Source organism: Pelophylax lessonae (genome assembly GCF_965119305.1).
Source record: "Pelophylax lessonae genome assembly, chromosome: 1".
Lineage (NCBI taxonomy): Eukaryota > Metazoa > Chordata > Amphibia > Anura > Ranidae > Pelophylax > Pelophylax lessonae.
Window position 1 is genome coordinate 426,461,060 of NC_138768.1, and position 20,610 is coordinate 426,481,669.

The 20,610-nt window shown below is 41.8% G+C and overlaps 1 protein-coding gene across 3 annotated transcripts in view; it reads right to left on the minus strand.

Annotated features, from left to right (window-relative positions):
• Window positions 1-20,610, minus strand: part of SVEP1 (sushi, von Willebrand factor type A, EGF and pentraxin domain containing 1) — a 573,162-nt gene that overhangs the window by 300,777 nt on the left and 251,775 nt on the right. For all 3 annotated transcript variants that reach the window (XM_082255001.1, XM_082255000.1, XM_082254999.1), the window contains exons 4-5: window positions 11,816-11,974; window positions 6,620-6,799 (exon numbers count right to left, since the gene is read on the minus strand). In XM_082255001.1, coding sequence (XP_082111127.1) covers window positions 6,620-6,799; window positions 11,816-11,974 — 339 coding nt within the window. The remainder of the gene's footprint in view (window positions 1-6,619; window positions 6,800-11,815; window positions 11,975-20,610) is intronic.

Consider the following 20,610-nt stretch of genomic DNA (forward strand, 5'->3'; position numbering starts at 1 on the left):
CTCTGAAGCAGCCGACCTGTGTCTGGAAAAACCGGTGAGGCATGCACCCACAAAATACCTCCTCACAGTGACCCAGTGATACAATGTCCATCTACCCAGAAACTAGAAAGCTTGCAAAGCAATTTGATATTGGAACCTCTACAAGCATCAGGAACTGATAAGTATTAATGCATATGCACCCCATGGGAAACTGATGCCAGTATATCTCTTTGGCTATGAGAACTATATGGAACTATACTGTCCTTATCTGTTTGGAAGACATGGATTGTTGAATTCTATGGTTCATGGATACAGGAAATGCTCTTTTTGGTCTCATCTATTGCTGGAGCGTGAGGGAGGTTCATGATATGCTTGCAGTTGCAGATGAAATAGACTTTGCTCATATAACCTTATCTGATGTTATCCCAAGCTTCTAAAGTCTGATTCCTCTTCTGGACCACTATACCCATGCTGCCCCCTTGACCACCACTCTGAGGGGAGGGGGGTTTAACCAGCATATACCTAAGACATTCATTGCATTACTCTACACTAGGAATTCTAAGGATTTCCATGCTCCCTCTACATACTTACTCAGCACAATTACCAAATCTGTTCTAAATGTTCCATTGTGAAGAAATAAGGTTCCTTGTGATGTACATGTACCAACGTAGGGACTACTATCTATGATGCAAACAAACCCAATTATTCCTGGCGGGATATCTTTTGTCTAATTCCGCTTTGCAGAAATATATAAATTGTGATATCTTTACCATTATCATTGGGTCCCTATGCTTGTGCATGTGATCGCACTTTTCCACTGCTCGGCTCCACTTGGCCCTGCTTGGCCTGGTTTGGTTTTCCACTGCATGGTACCGCATGGTACGGTGTTGGAACAGTTCGGTACGGTTTGGTACGGTTTGCTTTTCCACTAAAGTAGTACTAAAGTAAGTGGGTGGGATAACAACGATTCTCTGACCAATCAGTGGCAAGTGGTGACAAACAGTCAAGGCTGCATGCAAAGGAGTGTGGGATATGGTACTGGTACGGCCCTCTTGGAACCACAACTGAGGTGGTACTGTTTAGAGATCAGTACCGTTCGGTTCCATGTAGTGGAAAAGCGCCGCCGTACCGAACCGTTCCTACACCGTACCATGCGGTACCATGCAGTGGAAAAGCACAAAAGCGAGCCGAACCGTTCGGTTCCATGCAGTGGAAAAGCACCATCAGTGAGGTGAATGTGTGTGTTTTAAAGTGTATGTGGAATCATGGTTTTGGGTACCTTTTAACGAAGTGTAACATTTTCTAGTATTTGTGAATAAAGGGATTCTTTGGTTTGACAAAGCCCAGTGATCTGTGGTATTGATTTACTGATTATCACTCATTTGTTTGGCTACTTCCATACCATTGACTCCCACCCTCAGAGTGATGTTCAATCAATATGAATAACATATGTTGGATATTATGTCACAGGCTATATATATATATATATACATTTCTTCATATGATCTAGCTTTATGGATTAGTATCTAGAGGGTCTCAGTCTAGAGTATTTTTAGACTGGTAAAGGCAGGGGCAAAACTGGAAGCCAACAAGCTGTTATGCATGCACATTTGCTGATACAGAAGAAGATAATAGGCAGAGATTGCAGAGTGAGAAGTTAGATTACCCCACTGGTCTACTGCTGCTCTTTCACTGTCCAATCAGCAAACTGAAGGTTGAGAAATAACACCAATGCCATTCCTGTAACGATCTAAAATTGTTAGCTGGTATTGTCTGCTTGCCTGTGCTGTGTGGGAGAGAACAGCTCCTTTATATGTACCTAATCAGTGTATTTAGCTATTTGTCCAATGTTTAACTTTTAATTAGGAGGTGGTCATGGTGGGTAGACCTAGATGACTTCACAGCTACACAACTTTACAGCATATAATTAATAACAATTGTACATGTTTATTTTCAGATAACATGTTTCAAAAGTAATCAGTTCCTTTGTGTTCCTGTAAATGAATACAGATGTGGAAACAGTAGCAGTATTCAGATTGAATTATGTTTTTACAGCAAAGAAGTGTGAACATGCATTAATAATGCTACTACAGACTATAACCGAATGGCCAAACTTGTTATTTCGTTCTATCAATAATTATATTTCTATTATGCTCACTACAGTTTCAGGGCAAAGTCTGTTCAAAGGGCATTACCTTAATATAACTACAAAAGAAACCATATGAAAAAGGAATAGCACATAGGAAAGGTTCTGACAGTTTGAAAATTGATATAATACGTAACCCAAATGGTGTATGACATATTTACAGTATACTAAATTAGGTCTGACAGCCTGAATTCAGTTGTTTGGTTTTTGGCCGTTTTGGTTTTTGCAGAGTAAATTTTGCTCAGAGACGGTAGCTTGCAATTACAATCTTTAGTATGGGTAAATATCATAGCAAACACATTGTAGAGATATTATAGAGATGTTTCAAGATATAATAAAGATATCCAACAAAACAGCCTTAATCCTTTATCAGCCTTTTTAGCAGATTTGATACTATGTTGGGCTTGTATTCACCAGCTCCACCTCATTGAAGCTCCATAGCTCCTGTGCTATTGTTATTTAAAGGACAAGTCTGGGGTGTTTTCATCTAACATATTGTTTTAAATATTGCATTATTTATCGACAACAAAAATTTCAAGAATAATTACTTGTAATAAAAGTAACAGTTAGGTGTTATTTTTCATTGTTAGCTGGTTAAGTGGATGCTTTTAGAGTAGTAGTAACGCCTTTTTAAAATGTATATCTACAGGTGAGCCTATGGAGGGATGGAGGGAAAGAGTGGGGGAGAGCAGGGGGGGGGAGGGGAGAGTGAGAGAGCAAGAAGGGGAGGAAGGGAGGGAGGGAGAGAGGGAGGGAGAGAGAGGGGGAGAGAAGGGAGGGGGGGAGTGAAGGGGGGGGAGAGAGAGGGGGAGGAAGGGGGGAGAGTGAGAGAGCAAGAAAGGGAGGGAGGAGGGGAGGAAGAGAGAGGGGGGAAGCAGGGAGGGGGAGAGAGAGGGGGGCAGGAAGGGGAGAGTGAGAGAGCAAGAAAGGGAGGGAGGGAGGGAAGGAGGAAGAAAAAGAAAGGAAGGGAGGGAGGGAGAGAGGGAGGGAGAGAGAGGGGGAGAGAAGGGAGGGGGGAGTGAAGGGGGGGGAGAGAGAGGGGGAGGAAGGGGGGAGAGTGAGAGAGCAAGAAAGGGAGGGAGGAGGGGAGGAAGAGAGAGGGGGGAAGCAGGGAGGGGGAGAGAAGGGGGAGAGAGAGGGGGGCAGGAAGGGGAGAGTGAGAGAGCAAGAAAGGGACGGAGGTAGGGAAGGAGGAAGAAAAAGAAAGGGACGGAGGGAGAGAGACAAAGAGAGAGAGAGAGAGAGAGAGAGAGAGAGAGAGAGAGAGAGAGAAAAAAGAGGGGTATGAAGAGAGAGAGAGAGAGAGAGAGAAGAGAGAAAGAAAAGAAGAGAGAGGAGGGTGTAGTTTTTTTCCTGTTTTAGTATTCCACTACAAAATTATCTCCTTATCAAAATAAGCAAATATTAAGCTACACTAAGTAGCAATTTCAAAAGACTCCATTACCTTGGGAGAAATGCAACAACGGTCAAATTTTGTGTGCTGCAGCAGAAGTTAAAATTCTAAACCAAGGGGTAGGAAAACATAGGCAAGTAGATCTTACCACATAAAACCCCAAGATTTAAACCTGAACCAAGAAAACAGCTAAATACACAATAAAAAATATGTCTATGCAACTAGTAAGTAGTAGTACCTGAACTTGACCTAATATTAGCATTTTGCACCCCCTGTGTTGCAATGCTCATACTGGTAAAGGCAAGAGAAGGGCTGGGAACTATTCAGGTGTGTTGCCTGCAAATGTGTTGACAAGGAGCATGAAAATATGCAGAGATTGCAAAAGCTTAGTACACATGGGCCAAAAGTTGGACTGCGTTGGCTGGTTGACTCTCATTAGGCCCGTGTGTATAGAAACTGGGCTGACAGAAGCTGGCTTCTGTCTAAAGCTCATGACCGAAGACAGTCTGTCGACCGGCTACCCGTCAGCTCTCTCAGCCAATGGCTAAAAGCGCTGACCAGAGTATTCTGTCATGGAGGGGCTCCATCCCCCTGTAAGAACACAAAAGCTCAACAGGGGAAATCACTGTACTAACATCTGTTTGTTAGTACAGCAGCTCGGACCTGATCTGACAGTTTTTTTTTTTCATTCAACCTGATGGGTTGAATGAAAAAAAAAAAAAAAAGAATAATTGTGGTGTGTACTAGGCTTAAGTGAGTAATGATATTACCTCATTGATCTGCTGTGTGCTGTTTTACCTACCAAAGGATTTGTCTTCATTTACGTAGACTCCTGTGATTTACACAGCCACCTTTGACTGTACAGTTTGGTAAATAACACCACTAACACGTTAGAGATTCTGTGAGATCCTCTCTCTACTCCTAAGTTTCTGATGGAGGGACTGATAAGGTCTCATTCGGCTCTCTCTGCTCTTTCTTCCTATCATTATGCATTCAGAACCCCTGATTGGTCTTCAGTACTGGTGCACCTCCTCCCTGTCTGAGTGCTAATGGCAAGTCAACTATAGGTCCTAATACAAGTTGCAATTTTTATATATATATATACATATACACACACAGTATCTCACAAAAGTGAGTGCTCCCCTCACATTTCTGTTAATATTTTATTATATCTTTTCATGTAACAACACTGAAGAAATGACACTTTGCTACAATGTAAAGTAATGAGTGTACAGCTTGTATAACAGTGTAAATTTTCTGTCCCCTCAAAATAACTCAACACACAGCCATTAATGTCTAAACCGCTGGCAAGAAAAGTGAGTACACCCCTAAGTGGAAGTGTCCAAATTGGGCCCAAAGTGTGGCCACCATTATTTTTCAGCACTGCCTTAACCCTCTTGGGCATGGAGTTCACCAGACCTTTACAGGTTGCCAGTGGAGTCCTCTTCCACTCCTCCACTACAACATCACGGAGCTGGTGGATGTTATAGACCTTGTGCTCCTCCACCTTTAATTTCAGGATGACCCACAGATAGGGTTTAGGTCTGGAGACATGCTCCGCCAGTCCATCACCTTTACCCTCAGCTTCTTTTGCAAGGAAATGGTCATCTTGGAGGTGTTTTTGGGGTCATTATCATGTTGGAATACTGCCTGCGGCCCAGTGTCTGAAGGGAGAGGATCATGCTCTGCTTAAGTATGTCACAGTACATGTTGGCATTCATGGTTCCCTCAATGAACTGTAGCTCCCCAGTGACGGCAGCACTCATGCAGCCGCAGACCATGACACTCCCACAACCATGCTTAACTGTAGGCAAGACACACTTGTCTTTGTACTCCTCACCTGGTTGCCGCCACACACGCTTGACACCATCTGAACCAAATAAGTTTATCTTGGTCTCATCAGACCACAGTACATGGTTCCAATAATCCATGTCCTTAGTCTGCTTGTCTTCAGCAAACTGTTTGCGGGCTTTCTTGTGCATCATCTTTAGAAGAGGCTTCTCTCTGGGATGACAACCATGCAGACTAATTTGATGCAGTGTGCGGCGTATGGTCTAAGCACTGACAGGCTGACCCCCACCCCTTCAACCTCTGCAGCAATGCTGGCAGAACTCATACGTATATTTCCCAAAGACAACCTCTGGATATGACGCTGAGAGCGTGCACTCAACTCCTTTGGTCAACCATGGCAAGGCCTGTTCTGAGTGGAACCTGTCCTGTTAAACTGCTGTATGATCATGGCCACCGTGCTGCAGCTCAGTTTCAGGGACTTGGGAATCTTCTTCTAGCCTAGGCCATCTTTATGTAGAGCAACAATTCTTTTTTTCAGATCCTCAGAGAGTTCTTTGCCATGAGGTGCCATGTTGAACTTCCAGTGACCAGTATGAGAGAGTGAGCGTGATAACACCAAATTTAACACACCTGCTCCCCTTTCACATCTGAGACCTTGTAACACTAATGAATCACATGACATCGGGGGCCCGATTTAGACATTTTCACTTAGGGGTGTACTCACTTTTTTTGCCAGCGGTTTAGACATTAAAGGCTGTGTTGAGTTATTTTGAGGGGAAAGCAAATTTACACTGTTTTATGAGCTGTACACTCACTACTTTACATTGTAGCAAAGGGTAATTTCCTCCGTGTTGTCACATGAATAGATAGAATAAAATATTTACAAAAATTTGAGGGGTGTACTCACTTTTGTGAGATACTGTGTATATATATACAGTATATATATATATATACACACACATGTACTGTATACATGTGTCAATTTGCGTGTTTTGCCCTTTATACCTGCTTGGAGTTCAACTTTAAATCTTCAAATATCTAAAAGGCTAAAATATGATTCCATTGTTCTCTCCCTGTGATAAAATGCTAAATGACAGCATTCACGTACTTTTCTCTCTGCCTAAATGCTTTGGCAGACCCCCCTACCGAGTAACTGAAGTGTCTTTTGATAAGGATGCCAGTTCTTGGTCAGCCAAAGAATACCAGTCCAGATTTGTTTGTTCAACCTTGCATTATAAGCGACTCATTGCTCGTTATTTTGCTACTGTGTCTCCACTGGAAAAATAAAAGTTTATTCATTGCTATCTTACCTCTGCAGGTGGCGTCTGAGCCGGACCACAGTCCATTTGGTTGACAAAGCCGAATACCGCTTCCAACTAATTCAAACCCTGTCTTGCATCGGACTCCACAAGCCGCATCAAAGTGATTGTTGCAGATGTTCTGTATAAAATAGCCATTCTCTGGGGGCAGCAACTCAGGGCAGCGAACAACTAATGATGTTTAGAATACAAAAACAATTGTTATAGGAGAATGATTTGCATTCCTATTAACCTAGCATGTAATCTGCTTTGTGTTAGCACAAGTTTAATATACTGTAAAAAAATACTTTTTGATTCCACCTTTGTGTAACTTGTATGCCTTTATGTTATTAAATGTGTCATTGCTCAGCGGGAAAGATTTGCAGGCAGCTACAATTTATAGAGGAAAACATCACAGTGATATACTTGGATGATTTATAGTTGCGCATAGAAAAAAAAAAAAAGAAAACAAAGCATTTCTTTTAATCTTTGCTTTTTATTCTCTCCTATTCGCTTTTTTTTTGTAACAAGATTGCAGTTAAGTGAAAATGTATATTTTTGTTGTTACTAGGAGGGTGCCATCTTATTTTTGTACAGCCGTGGCCAAAAGTTTTGAAAATGACACAAATATTAATTTTCACAAAGTCTGCTGCCTCCGTTTTTATGATGTCAATTTGCATATACTCCAAAATGTTATGAAGAGTGATCAGATGAATTTCAATTAATTGCAAAGTCCCTCTTTGCCATGAAATGGAACATTTGTACTGCATTTGTGAAGAAGGCTTTAAGGCGCCCAAGAAAGCCAAGTAAGCTCTAGGACCATCTCCTACTGTTGATTCAGCTGTTCATTGGGCACCACCAGTGCAGACATTGCTCAGGAATGGCAGCAGGCAGGTGTGAGAGCATCTGCATGCACAGTAAGAAGAAGACTTTTGGAGGATGACCTGGTGTCAAGAAGGGCAGCAAAGAAGCCACTTCTCTCTATGAAAAACATCAGGTACAGACTGATATTCTGCAAAAGGTACAGGGATTGGACTGCTGAGGACTGGGGTAAAGTCATTTTCTCTGATGAATCCCTTTTCCGATTGCTTGGGGCATTCTGAAAAAACTTTGTCCGGAGAGGAAAAGGTGAGGGCCACCATTAGTCATGCCAACAGTAAAGCATCCTGAGACCATTCATGTGTGGGGTAGCTTCTCAGCCAAGGGAGTAGGCTCACTCAAAATATTTTTTATACACAATGGTCTTTCAATTAATTTTTTATATATATATTTTTTATGCTCTTACAGTAATATATGTGTAGTATTTTTAATCTTTTTAATCAATTTTTTAATCAATTTATTAATGTGAGTTGCTGGTTTTATGTTTTAGTCCCACCCTATACATGGTTTATGGTATGGTATTTTAACCTATGTGAGTGTATATTCACCATATTTATTGATGTATTGTGCTATCTACCAGTGCGCAATTGCATTATATTATACACATTGTAATGAAGTCTTCGCATCAACAGGGCTGCTGTGGGACTCCCCTCTTCCCTCTAATTTTTCCACATTTTTTCATTTTTTATTTTTGTCTTCATTCGTTTGATTGTTTTGCCCCGATCCCACCCCCTCTTGGGCTTTAAATAGCTCCTGGTTGCCCGTTGCCGTGACTTGACAAACACTACATGTTTCGCGCGCATGCGCTTTGTCAAGTCACGGCAACCAGGAGCTTGCCTTCCTCCACCTACATCCAGTCAGCGTTCCATCCTTGTTCCGGTCGTCACTTCCAGTGACGTAATCAGGGGGACACTTCCGGCAATAGCGGCAGAACCGGTAGTCAGTCTGTGTAGCGGCCGCACACAGTAATTGAACGGTAATACCCATCCGCATCAGCATTCCTTTGGATCCCCCGGATTCCACCCCCCTTTACCATCTTTTTGTTTGGGCCATCCTGCTCCGTGGTTTCAAGGTACGGGAACCCCACAGCATCCCAGAGTGATACCGAAGACTCCAGGACCGGTTTGTTTGGTTGTTTTGAATCCCCATTATCAATTAATAAACTTCCATGACACCTTCTTATCAACACTTCTTGCCAGTGTTTTGATTCATGGGGCATGGCAATTTTCCACACCGCAGTGCGCCATCCCTCTTTCCAACAATCACTCAAAATTTTGCCTAAGAACACAAGCATGAATAAAGTATGGTACAAAAACATCCTCCGAGAGCAACTTCTCCCAACAATCCATGAACAGTTTGGTGACAAACAATGCCTTTTCCATCATGATGGAGCACCTTGCCATAAGGCAAAAGTCATAACTAAGGGACTTGAGCACCAAAACATCAAATTTTGGGTCCATGGCCAGGAAACTCCCCAGACCTTAATCCCATTGAGAACTTGTGGTCAATCCTCAAGAGGCAGGTGAACAAAAAAAAACCCACAAATTCTGACAAACTACAAGCATTGATTATGCAAGAATGGGCTGCCATCAGTCAAGATGTGGCCAAGAAGTTGATTGACAGCATGCCAGGGCGATTTGTAGAGGTCTAAAAAAAAGAAGAGTCAACACTGCAAATATTGGCTCTTTGCATAAACTTAATGTAATTGTCAATAAACGCCTTTGACACTTATGAAATGCTTGTAATTATACTTCAGCATATCATAGTAACATCTGACAAAAAAATCTAAAAAACAAAAAAAAACAGAAAGTAGCAGACTTTATGAAAATTTATATTTTGGTTATTCTCAAAACTTTTGGCCACGGCTGTAGGTCATGGGTGAATGAGGCACAATATGGTTTACTGCTACATGTTTTTCCTGAACATACAGAACCTGACCTGCAGGACATAAAAAAATCAACCCTGAACTGTGAAAATATATGGTATTTCATTGTTAGTACTAGGGTAGGCTTACTCACTCCTAAAGTGGACTTTTCCACCCAAAACACAGTTGCATGCAACTCTGCATGCCTAACAGTAAAAACTGTAAACTCCTTGTAATGGTATCGTGCACTGGGACACCATTTTGTCAAGCAACCATCTTGTCTCAGAGAGCAGCCATCAGAGGTAAACCAAAAAGCCACTCATTCACCAGCCTCCACCTTACCCTAATTAACATTAGTATGCAGAGCTTCAAAAGAACACCTTATCTCAAGCACATCCTGAAAGATGGTAGGACAGGACAGGCCAGGTTGTAAAGCCATAAACGAGCAAGCCATTAAGACTGACCAGGCTGGGTCGTAAATACCACACAGCCCAGCTGGCCATTAGAACTGTAACACATTCACACACAAATTCATAATTGTAAACACAGCCAAGATAGGTCTCTAGAAAGTACATATTTGGATGGGAAATAAAATACTGAAGGAAACAAGAACATGCATGATCCCCCTATCGCACATGGAATAGAAAAGAGCGATAAGATATTCCCTATATGATAGATATATTTATGTTTGATATCGTTTGAAAGCAAATGACATGCTGAGTTATAAACTAGCCGTTTAAAGAATGTAACCCTTACATATTTCGAGATATTAAGAGTGGTATGACTCTGTCCACAAAGGTACATTTGATATGGTCGTAAACCACAGGACAGCCCTTTGCCACTCTGTTGTAATTGGTCAGGGGTGTCCGTCACCGCCCCTTTGATCTTAGAGAAAAGCTTGCTCAAACTTTGCTTTGCAAGTTCTCATTTTAACATCAAAGAAGTAACATCGAAGAAGGAACATCTCTATATCACTTTGAGGACCGATCACACATGCTCAGCTTTTGAAGCTCTGATAATACAAGGATGTGGACTGCAAGTATTCTTATTTCTAATTCTTTATCTTATTTTTCTAAATTGCTGAATTGTGTCTCTATTTCTATGTAACCCATTTTTCTGTAAATATTTTTATTTGCACCAATTTTAACCTTTTTATTAAACCTTATTTTGAAAAGTTTTAATCTTGTCACTAAGCTCTTAATGCCAAGCTACCCAAAGAACCTGTCACTTGAAGAGGCCTACTGCCTAGAATAAAATCCTCTGGACACTCCTGTCTGCGGTGACAGCGCGTGTTACAGATGATTATTCAAAAATGATAATTGGTATTTCTAAAATTACGAGCGTCCGCTGGGCTCAAACGAAGCGGTGGGGGCAGAGAAAGGGTTAATTGTTTAATTAGCCCGGTGACAATCACTCTCAGTCTGCTGGCATCTAGATTGTGGTGTGCGGCTGAGAGTGGCATTGTTATGCAAGTGACGGCAGGGTGTGAGATTGCTTGGTCCTTGGTCGCGAGTTGGATGAGAAGGCCAGGGGTCTGATACCCGCCACCGTCACACTCCTATGTAAAAATCCTTCTTTTTTTGTAAACTTACAGAATTAACTTCTATACTTCCACCACTCCTGGGGCACTGGTGACATAGCCCTGACCTCCCAACTGCCTCCTGGGAAGGCTATGTCACTAGTACCTTCTGGGAAGCTCTAGCAGCTTTTTGCAGCTAAAATAATCTTTAATGATCTGGGAAAATATTCGATGTGTATAGGTTGCTGTGATTTCAGCATTGTAATGCAGCTTACGTTAATCATGGCAACTTACAAACAATAACAAACAGCTGCAGAACTAGTACAGTGCAAGACCTGGTGCTGACATCATTGATGGGCTGGCACAGAGAACAAGGAAAAAGCCAACCATCAATGATGTGAACAAGTCAAAATGGTGGCACAGATGAGAGGAGCTAAACTCAACTCGCATCGTGCTTAACTCGCAGGCAGTTCGCATTGCCATATGCGAATCGCTGAGGGGGGGTCAATACAAGGTTAACGACATCCCCAGATCAGTTCGCATATCACAGTGCGAACTGTCAGTTCGGACATGAATTAAATTGCATAGGTGTGAACACCCATGCAATCCGATTCTGGTGTGGACCCAAAAAAGGGTGCCGTGCGAGTTTGCCCGAATGTGATACAAATTCAGCCATACAATCTGTATGGCTGAATTCGCATTGCACATACATCCCATGTGGTTTGCAGAGCAGTGCACTGCGAATCACATACGATGGCTAACATTGCATATGTGTGACCTGGCTCTTAGGCTGATGTACGAAGTGGACAAAGAAGACGTTTGTTCTTTCAATATCAGTTAATTAGGAGCTAGTAAAGATGCAAAGCTGCATGTATTCTCTATAATTTGTGACTAGTAAAATGTTAGGAGCATATTTTGAAAAATGAAAAAGGAAAATAATTCTTACCTTTGCAAGTGGGGCCTTCTTGTTCATATCCTTCTTTACATACACAATCCTCCACTGATGTGCTTCCAGGTGGTGATGTGTGATTTGGATCAGGACACGAAATGCAGGTGCTCACTCCTCCAGGTGAACCCTCAGGTTTGTAGGTTCCAGATGGACAAGCTAATTCAAAGAAAAAAAATAATTTAATACTGCTCATACAGTATATCACCTATAATTGGTTTGAAAATTACAGGGCTGCTCCAAATAATTAGTAACACGAACATATAGTTATATTTGCCAGTTAATGATGGTCATCCTTTAAAGTGTTTGTTACCCCAACACATCATATTCCTGATATGTGCCTGCTATAGCCATGTACTTGTATGAGAAAGTATCCCGTTCTCTTTATATTGCTTCCTTTATGTGAAATCCCTGGCTAGTCCCCTTGCTTTCCTATTAAAAACTGATCACACCAAGCAGGGTAGCACAGCATGGTCAGTTCCCTAGCTCTGCTGGGAACTCAGTGTACTCTCCTCCAATGATCAGACTTGTCCTGATGCCTGCACAGCTATTTGCTGGTAAGTTCAGTTTGCTGCTGCTTCTCCTCCTCCCCAGCTCTTATGCAGCTGAGAACAGAGGAAATGTGATCATTTATAAAAAAGAGAGAAATGGTATATATATATATATATATATATATATATATATATACAAAAATGTTTTGCCTTTCATTTCTATTTTAAATTGATCATTTACAATCACTTTACGTCTGTGTTCACTTGACAACCAATTTCTGTTTTTTTTTTTATTAGAGATTTTCAAAAGGGTACAAGGCATGTAATGAACATGTATAGAAATGGATTCCATAGTAACAGTACAAAATGCGCTATATGGGAGTAAAAAGTGTTGAAAGACAAAATGACAGCAATTTGTGTACAAAAAGGAAAAAAAATTAAGACCGATTTTACCAAACTCTGTATCTAGTAGGGGCAGAAACAGAGAAATTAGGGAAGAACGGAAATGGAGTGGGGGGGGGGGGGTCAATGGGCAAAGTAAGAGAAGGGGGAAGAAAGTGGGTTAACGGAGATCAGGCACATAAGGTCAGAAAAGCACACTAAATGATATCACACTAAAGTGCATTTGTGGTGGGAGAGCCAGGAGGACCAAAGTAAGGAGAAATGCTCCTTTCAGCGGTTTTTATGGTCGAGCAATCTCTCCATATCACATTGGAGGTTTAGGTTAGCAATCATGTTGGGGATAGAAAGTGGAGTCGTGGTACGCCAAAGTCTGGTGACGTTTAGTTTAGCTGCCACCAATTTCTGTTTTTAATTTTCTAGCCTACCCTAGTCTAGAAATGTGTGATCTGGAATTTGAATGGCTGCTATAGGCAGCGGGGATGCCGATCCACTGGGCCGCGATCGTTCCCCGTTGATAGAGGAGGGCGGTCAGCTGTTGTAAACACAGCTGACTGTTCTTCTCTCTGAAATGATCACAGAGCGCCTGTGATTTTTCTATATAGGATCAGAGGTCTCTGTGGTCATTTCACAAGCCCATCCCCCCACAGTTAGAAAACACCCCCTAGGCTCACACTTAACCCTTTGATCACCACTGGGTTAACCCCTTCCCTGCAAATGCCATTATTACAGTAACAGTGCATATTTTTTGCACGAATTACTGTATTAATGTCACTGGTCCCCCAAAAGTGTCAAAAATGTCAGTTAGGGGCCCAATCTGTCCGCCGCAATTTCGCAGTCCCGCTAAAAATTGCAGATCGGCGCCATTACTAGTAAAAAAATAAAAATAAATTAAAATGACAAAGCTTTCACCTAGTTTGTAGATAACTTTTGCACAAACCAATCAAAATATGTTTAGTGAAATTTTTTTTACCAAAAATATGTACCAGAATACAAATTAAAAGGATGACAATTTTTGATTTTGAAATTTTTTTTTGGGAATGTTATATAGCAGAAAGTAAAAAATAGTGTTTTTTTTTTCAGAATTATTGCCCTTTTTTTGTTTATAGCGCAAAAAATAAAAATCGCACAGATGATCAAATACCACCAAGAGAAAGCTCTATTTGTGGGAAAAAAGGACATCAATTTTATTTCAGCACAGCGTCGCACAACCGTGCAATTCTCCGTTAAAGTAACGCAGAGCCAAAATCGCAAAAAATGGCCTGGTTGTTAACCACTTGCCGACCGCCGCACGCCGATCTACGTCAGCGGTCAGCCCCTCACAGGCAAAGTGACGTAGGGCTACGTCACTAGCTTGTGAGGGTCTAGGGAGCGAGCGCGCGCCGCCGGAGGCGCGCTCCCGCTCCCGCGTGGTCACGGACCCCCCCGCGCGTGTGACCTGCGGACCCGATGTCCGCCGGCCACTCTGCGATCGGCGGGGGAGAGGGAGAAAGTCAGGCAGCTTGTGTAAACAAGCTGCCTGTCATTCTCCCCTCTGTATGAGAGCTGATCATATGGATCTACTATGTAGATCCGTTGATCACTCTGCATACAGCTGAAGCCACAGCCAATCACAGTAAGAATCACGCCCCTAGGGACACACACAGCCCCTCCCTCTCAAATAAAGTTAACCCCTTCACTACCAGTGTATTTTTACAGTAACAGTGCATATATATAGCACTGATTACTGTAGAAATGTCACTGGTAACCTCAAAAGTGTTAAAACTGTCAGTCAAGGGTCCGATCTGTCCGCCCCAATGTCGCAGTACCGCAAAAAAAATCGCAGATCGCCGCCATTACGCGTTAAAAAAAAAAACAACAAAAATGACAAAAATCTTTCCCTTAGTTAGTAAACGCAATAACTTTTGCGCAAACCAATCAAAATACGCTTTTTGCGATTTTTTTTACCAAACATAGGTAGCATAAAACAAATTGGCCGAAAATGTTAAAAAATTTTGATTTTTACATTTTTTTTGGGGGGAATTTCATATAAAAAAAAGGGAAAAATATTGCTATTTTTGCAAAATTGACGCTCTTTTTTTGTTTATAGCGCGTGATCAAAAAATCGCACAGGTGATCAAATACCGCCAAAAGAAAGCTCTGTTTGTGGGAAAAAAAGGACACCAAATTCGTTTAGGTACAGCGTCGCACGACCGCGCAATTGTCCGTTAAAGTCACGCAGTGCCGAATCGCAAAATAGCCCCTGGTCGTTTAGCAGCCAAATCCTCCGGGGCTTAAGTGGTTAAGAAGGCAAATCCTTTCGGTCCAGAACTGGTTATTGAACAAAGCTGAAGTTAGAAGCTATATGGCCACCATACACAGCTGCACTAGATATTGAGTGCTTTGCTTTAGTAAATGAACCCCAGTAGCTCTCAAAGCACTTTCAAGAATTTTAGCTGCAGTTTACCCTATTTTGGAAAAACATAGATTTTATTAAGTCATAGAAACATTGAGCGATGGCAGGAAAAAGACAAAGAGGTCCATCCAGTCTAGAAAGTATAAAGTATGTAGCGCCAAAGGATGTAATCAATAAAATCAAGCAAAGTGAATATTAAATAACAAAACAATATAAAATAAATAAATATCACAATAGAGATGCTCTTAAATAATGTAATAATAAAATGATCCAGGTGATAAAAAACTAATATCCATGATTGAGATATAACTCAATAAATAAATAGTGTCACAATAAAGTGCTCGTGCTAATAAAAATATCTACTGATAAAGCATTAGCATACACAAGTGGAAATGAATCAAAAAATAGTGCAAAATCCATAAACAGTGGGTAATCTATTCTGTGCTGCGCTGATATCAGGTGACCAAGTGCTGGTGCTTCAATATCATAAAGTGACTTCGTGCATTAATGGTAATGCTGGCCGCTCACCTCCTGGTTTGGCTCACAAATCTACATCCTTTGGCGCTACATACTTCATACCTTCTGGATTATTTTGGTGTCAGGTGAATGTACTTTATGTTAGCAGCCATCGGTCCCCTTATCTGGCTATTAAGCAATTAATTGGGGTCATAAGAATTTTTCATATTGGTCAGCGCGGATTAAAGCCTCGTACACACACAACGATTGTTGGCCGACCGATCGGCCGTCTTTTGTCCAGTGTTGTTGTGTTGGTTGAAATGTGCTCTAGACTGCACACGAATTTTGTCGACCAACAAAAACCAACTGCAGAAGTGATGTCATGTGCTGGTTTACTTTCCGTGTGTTTTTTCTTCTCTGAGCATGCCCAGTCTTGCTCATCTGATGTTTGTCTGCCGAAATCTGTACTGACTGATGGAAAATCGGCCGTTCTGTTGACGGCCAACAAAAATTTTAAAGCCTGCACACCAGATTTTGTTCAGCCGAAAAGTCGCAGTCGGTTGTCGGAATCATCATACTAACAAGTCGATAATCGGCCGATTGGACGTTGGCCGAAAATTCACGTTCCAACAATCGTTGCGTGTGTACGAGGCTTAACTTTTTATATACCATTAGTCCGTCCAGTCTGCCCTTTTTTTTGGGGGGGGGGGGATTTTTTGTTACATTTTTTGTCTAAGTATAGATCTGTGTTTGCCCCAAACATGTTTGTATCCACCTATTGACTGACTCACTACCCCTGCTGGAAGGTTATTCCAAGCATCAACTACTCTTTCAGTAAAATAATACTATCTAAGATCAGATTTGAGCTTTCCTCCTGCTAGTTTGAGGTCATGTCCCCATGTTCTTGGTCTTAACTCCATTTTGAAAATACTGCCCTTCTGAGCTTTATTCAGACCCTTAATGTATATAAAGGTTTCAATCGTGTCTTCCCTTTTCCTTCTTTCTTCCAGACTCATCGATATTGTAAAATGTTACAAAGTAGTTTAAGTAATGTATAGTTATTAGGAAAACATTTGTACACAAAACGTTAGTTTAAAAGAAAAAAAAAACACAAAACATAATTGTTATTTGAAATTGTTTTAAGAGTAAGGCCCGGTTCACATTGCCGCGATCCGACTTGGGGGGGAGACCTCCGAGGTCGCGGTGCGAGCAGCGCGCCGCGACCTCGGAGCGGCCGCCATGGACTTCATAACATTGAAGTCTATGACGGTCGCCCCAAAGAAGCTCCGGACCCTTTTTCTAAGTCGGAGCGACTTGTGTCGCTCCTATTAGAACGGGTCCGCAGCTTCCCTATGGAAGGCGACCTACGGCGACCTGTGAGGCGACCAGGTCACCTTAGTGTGAACGGGGACTTACACCAAGGGGGTAATTCATTAAGCATTAAACGATTTTTGAGTTAAAATATCTCATACAGTTTTTTAAGTCGTCATGAATGTACAATTCACCAAAAATGCACATTAAATTCCACATTTTTTATTTTGCTGTATTTAACGTGTGTTTTTGCATGTTATGTTAGTGCAGCCTAGACCTCCAGCTGCAGTGTAAAGTGAAACATTTATCAGTGGTATTCCTACCACTGCTATATGTGACAGTTCTGCTCGGGGCTGCACGTTTTTAAGGAGCTGCCAACTGACAGTGTTCTAAGAACCATGACTCATCCCTGCTGTCAGTGGGGATTCCCTACTGACATCAGAATGTAAACAGCAGAGCCAACAGTAAAATATAAAAAAAAACAAAAAAAAAACTGGAGTGAAGTTCCTTCCCAATCCATACTGTGTGTCAGCCACCCCCCCCCCCCCCGAACCATGTCAGGTCACATGCCCTTAACATGGAGGGGGGTGCTATTTACACTACTCATTCTTTGTTGAATGAGTAGGGGTACAATATACCCTGTACTCATTCACTTGGGGGAGCAGGAATCTTGGGGCAGAAAAACACCCCCCCCATGTTGAGGGCATGGAAGAGGGGGCACAGGCTTGTTCCTTCACCCCCCTTCTGGGCCTACTGGGCTGCTAAGATGAGGGTCTGATATGGATTTTGAGGGGACTCACACTGCTTTTGTTTATTTTTGGTATGTTGATACCCCCCCCCCCCCAAAATCCATACCCGGCCTGGTAAAGTTTGAGGGGGAAGACCTTACTTTTTTATAACATTTTTTTGGGCTCTTTTTTGTTTATATTCTGCTGTCAGCAAGAAATCCCTACTGACAGCAGATGAGTCACTGGTTGTTAAAGATACAGCAGGTGTGAGCTCCTTAACCACTATCTATTTACTGATTGTTAAGGATGCAGCAGATGTAGGCTCCCTAACAACTGGTTATTCACTGGTTGTTAAGGACACTGGTGGGTTCTGGCTCTTTAACAATCAGCTAATATTCATTAAATAGAACATGGCTAGATTGTGTCAAATGCTTTTGTTTACATTTTGTTAGTAAATTAACTTTTAGAGCCGGTTCACACTGCCGCGACCATAAGTCGCCCCATGTCGGAGCGACTTTTTACCGTGATTTTACTGCGACTTTACAGCGACTTGTGAATTATTTTGCGCGACTTATATGACAGACGACTTTGTATTTGGCCAGTCAGAATATGATGTGTTGTGACCTAATTCCCCTTTTCTGTTTTTTTTTTTACTCATTTCCTCATTGCCCACCAGTGCCACGTATCAGTGTCCACCAGTGCCACTGCCCACCAGTGCCACGTATCAGTGTCCACCAGTGCCACTGCCCACCAGTGCCACGTATCAGTGTCCACCAGTGCCACTGCCCACCAGTGCCACGTATCAGTGTCCACTAGTGCCACATATCAGTGCCACGAATCAGTGTCCACCAGTGCCACGTATCAGTGCCACAAATCAGTGTCCACCAGTGCCACATATCAGTGCCACATATCAGTGTCCACCAGTGCCACGTATCAGTGCCATGTATCAGTGCCACAAATCAGTGTCCACCAGTGCCACATATCAGTGCCACAAATCAGTGTCCAATAGTGCCACGTATCAGTGCCACGTATCAGTGCCACGTATCAGTGCCACGAATCATTGTCCAATAGTGCCACGTATCAGTGCCATGTATCAGTGCCACGTATCAGTGTCCACCAGTGCCACGTATCAGTGCCACATATCAGTGCCACTAATCAGTGTCCACCAGTGCCACATATCAGTGCCACAAATCAGTGTCCACCAGTGCCACGTATCAGTGGCACAAATCAGTGTCCACCAGTGCCACGTATCAGTGCCACTAATCAGTGTCCACCAGTGCCATGTATCAGTGCCACGTATCAGTGCCACGAATCAGTGTCCACCAGTGCCATGTATCAGTGCCATGTATCAGTGCCACGTATCAGTGCCACGTATCAGTGCCACGAATCAGTGTCCACCAGTGCCACGTATCAGTGCCACGAATCAGAGATAATGTAATATATATACCATTACATATATATATATATATATATATATATATATATATATATATATATATATATATATGTGTATATGTATATATATATATATATATATATATATATATATATATATATATACCATATAGGCATGGCTGCAATGTGGGGAATGCCTGGCTAATCTTTTTCTTCTTCCTGGAAAGTCTGATAACAAGTCACTTCAAATAAGATAAGGATCCTAATTGGAGGCGACTCCCATTGAAGTATATGGGACAAGTTGGATACAAGTCGTCTCAAAGTAGTACAGGACCCTTTTCTGAAGTTAGAGCGACTTCAGTAGTGCCAATTAAGACGGCTCTCATTCATTTACATTGCATTTGTTATGACAAGCGACTTGGGGCGACTTGAGGGAACACAAGTCGCCTGACAAGTCGTGCTAGTGTGAATGGAGTCTTAACTAGGTTTATGCGCCATTTATTGATCGTTTCTTATCTTTTAGTAAATACCATATAAACCTATAATGAATTGAGCTTTTCAATATCACATGTGATATTGTATACATGACCCAAATATTGCATGTGATCTCCTTAAGTAAACTGAATCCAAACTGCTGTAAAAAGGCATACATAATGGAGTAGCTGGGAAACAATAACATTATACCAACAAGAGCAAGTAGTAATACTTGAAGCAATCCATTAGGTGAAGGCTTTCATTTTTTTTCACCTGCACTAGAAAAATACTAGCTTGATAATAAGGCAACATAATTGTTACAAAGGGCCTGATTCATAGTACGGCGAATTGGCGTTTCAGCGTGATTTTGCGAAGCGGCGATTATTTAAGTCTGAAATTGGCATTCAAAGAACGGCGGGCGGAAAATAGCGCCTAGTGTGAGATTCATTAAGATGCAATATGGTCAGAGCGCGACTTAAAACCACGCCAGCTAAAAGCTCGACTAAAGTTTAGCCAAATTTTCCCCTGTACCCCCAAAAATCCCAAATCACTGTGGAAGGTGTGGAAGTCAATTTGGAGATGACTTGCGTTTAAAAAATCTCAAAAACTGACTTAGAAAGAGAGATATCTGCGAAAGTGTGGAAAGGTTAAACAGCTCCTCCAGCCGCGAGCTGCGAACTCGCGAATGTGCGCATGCGCAACGTCAAATTGGCTCAAAAAATTTCGCCAGCGCGATTTTGGGTCAATTTTTTTTTGAATACCGCTTGCAAATCCGCTGTCTCGCCCATAGAAAATGGCAAAAACCGGCGGAATTGGAAAAACATGCACACTTCCAACAAGGGATCCTTTAGTAAACACCATCACATTCCATACACCTTTCCTGCTAACTCCGAAATCATAGCAGTCAAATCTACAGTGTTTATATAGAACCTCCACATTCTCTGAAAAAACCCACAAAATATTACATTGGGGAATTGGTCGTCAGATAGAAAAAAAATAGATGTAAAACATATTTCAAAGAAAGATTATTAGCATTTCACACATATCAAGGAAATGTCACAATTTTGACAATATTTTATGTGTTTCCAAAGAATGTTTTTAGAAATATATTGCAAATACTACCTTTTCTTCCATATGGGTATGGCC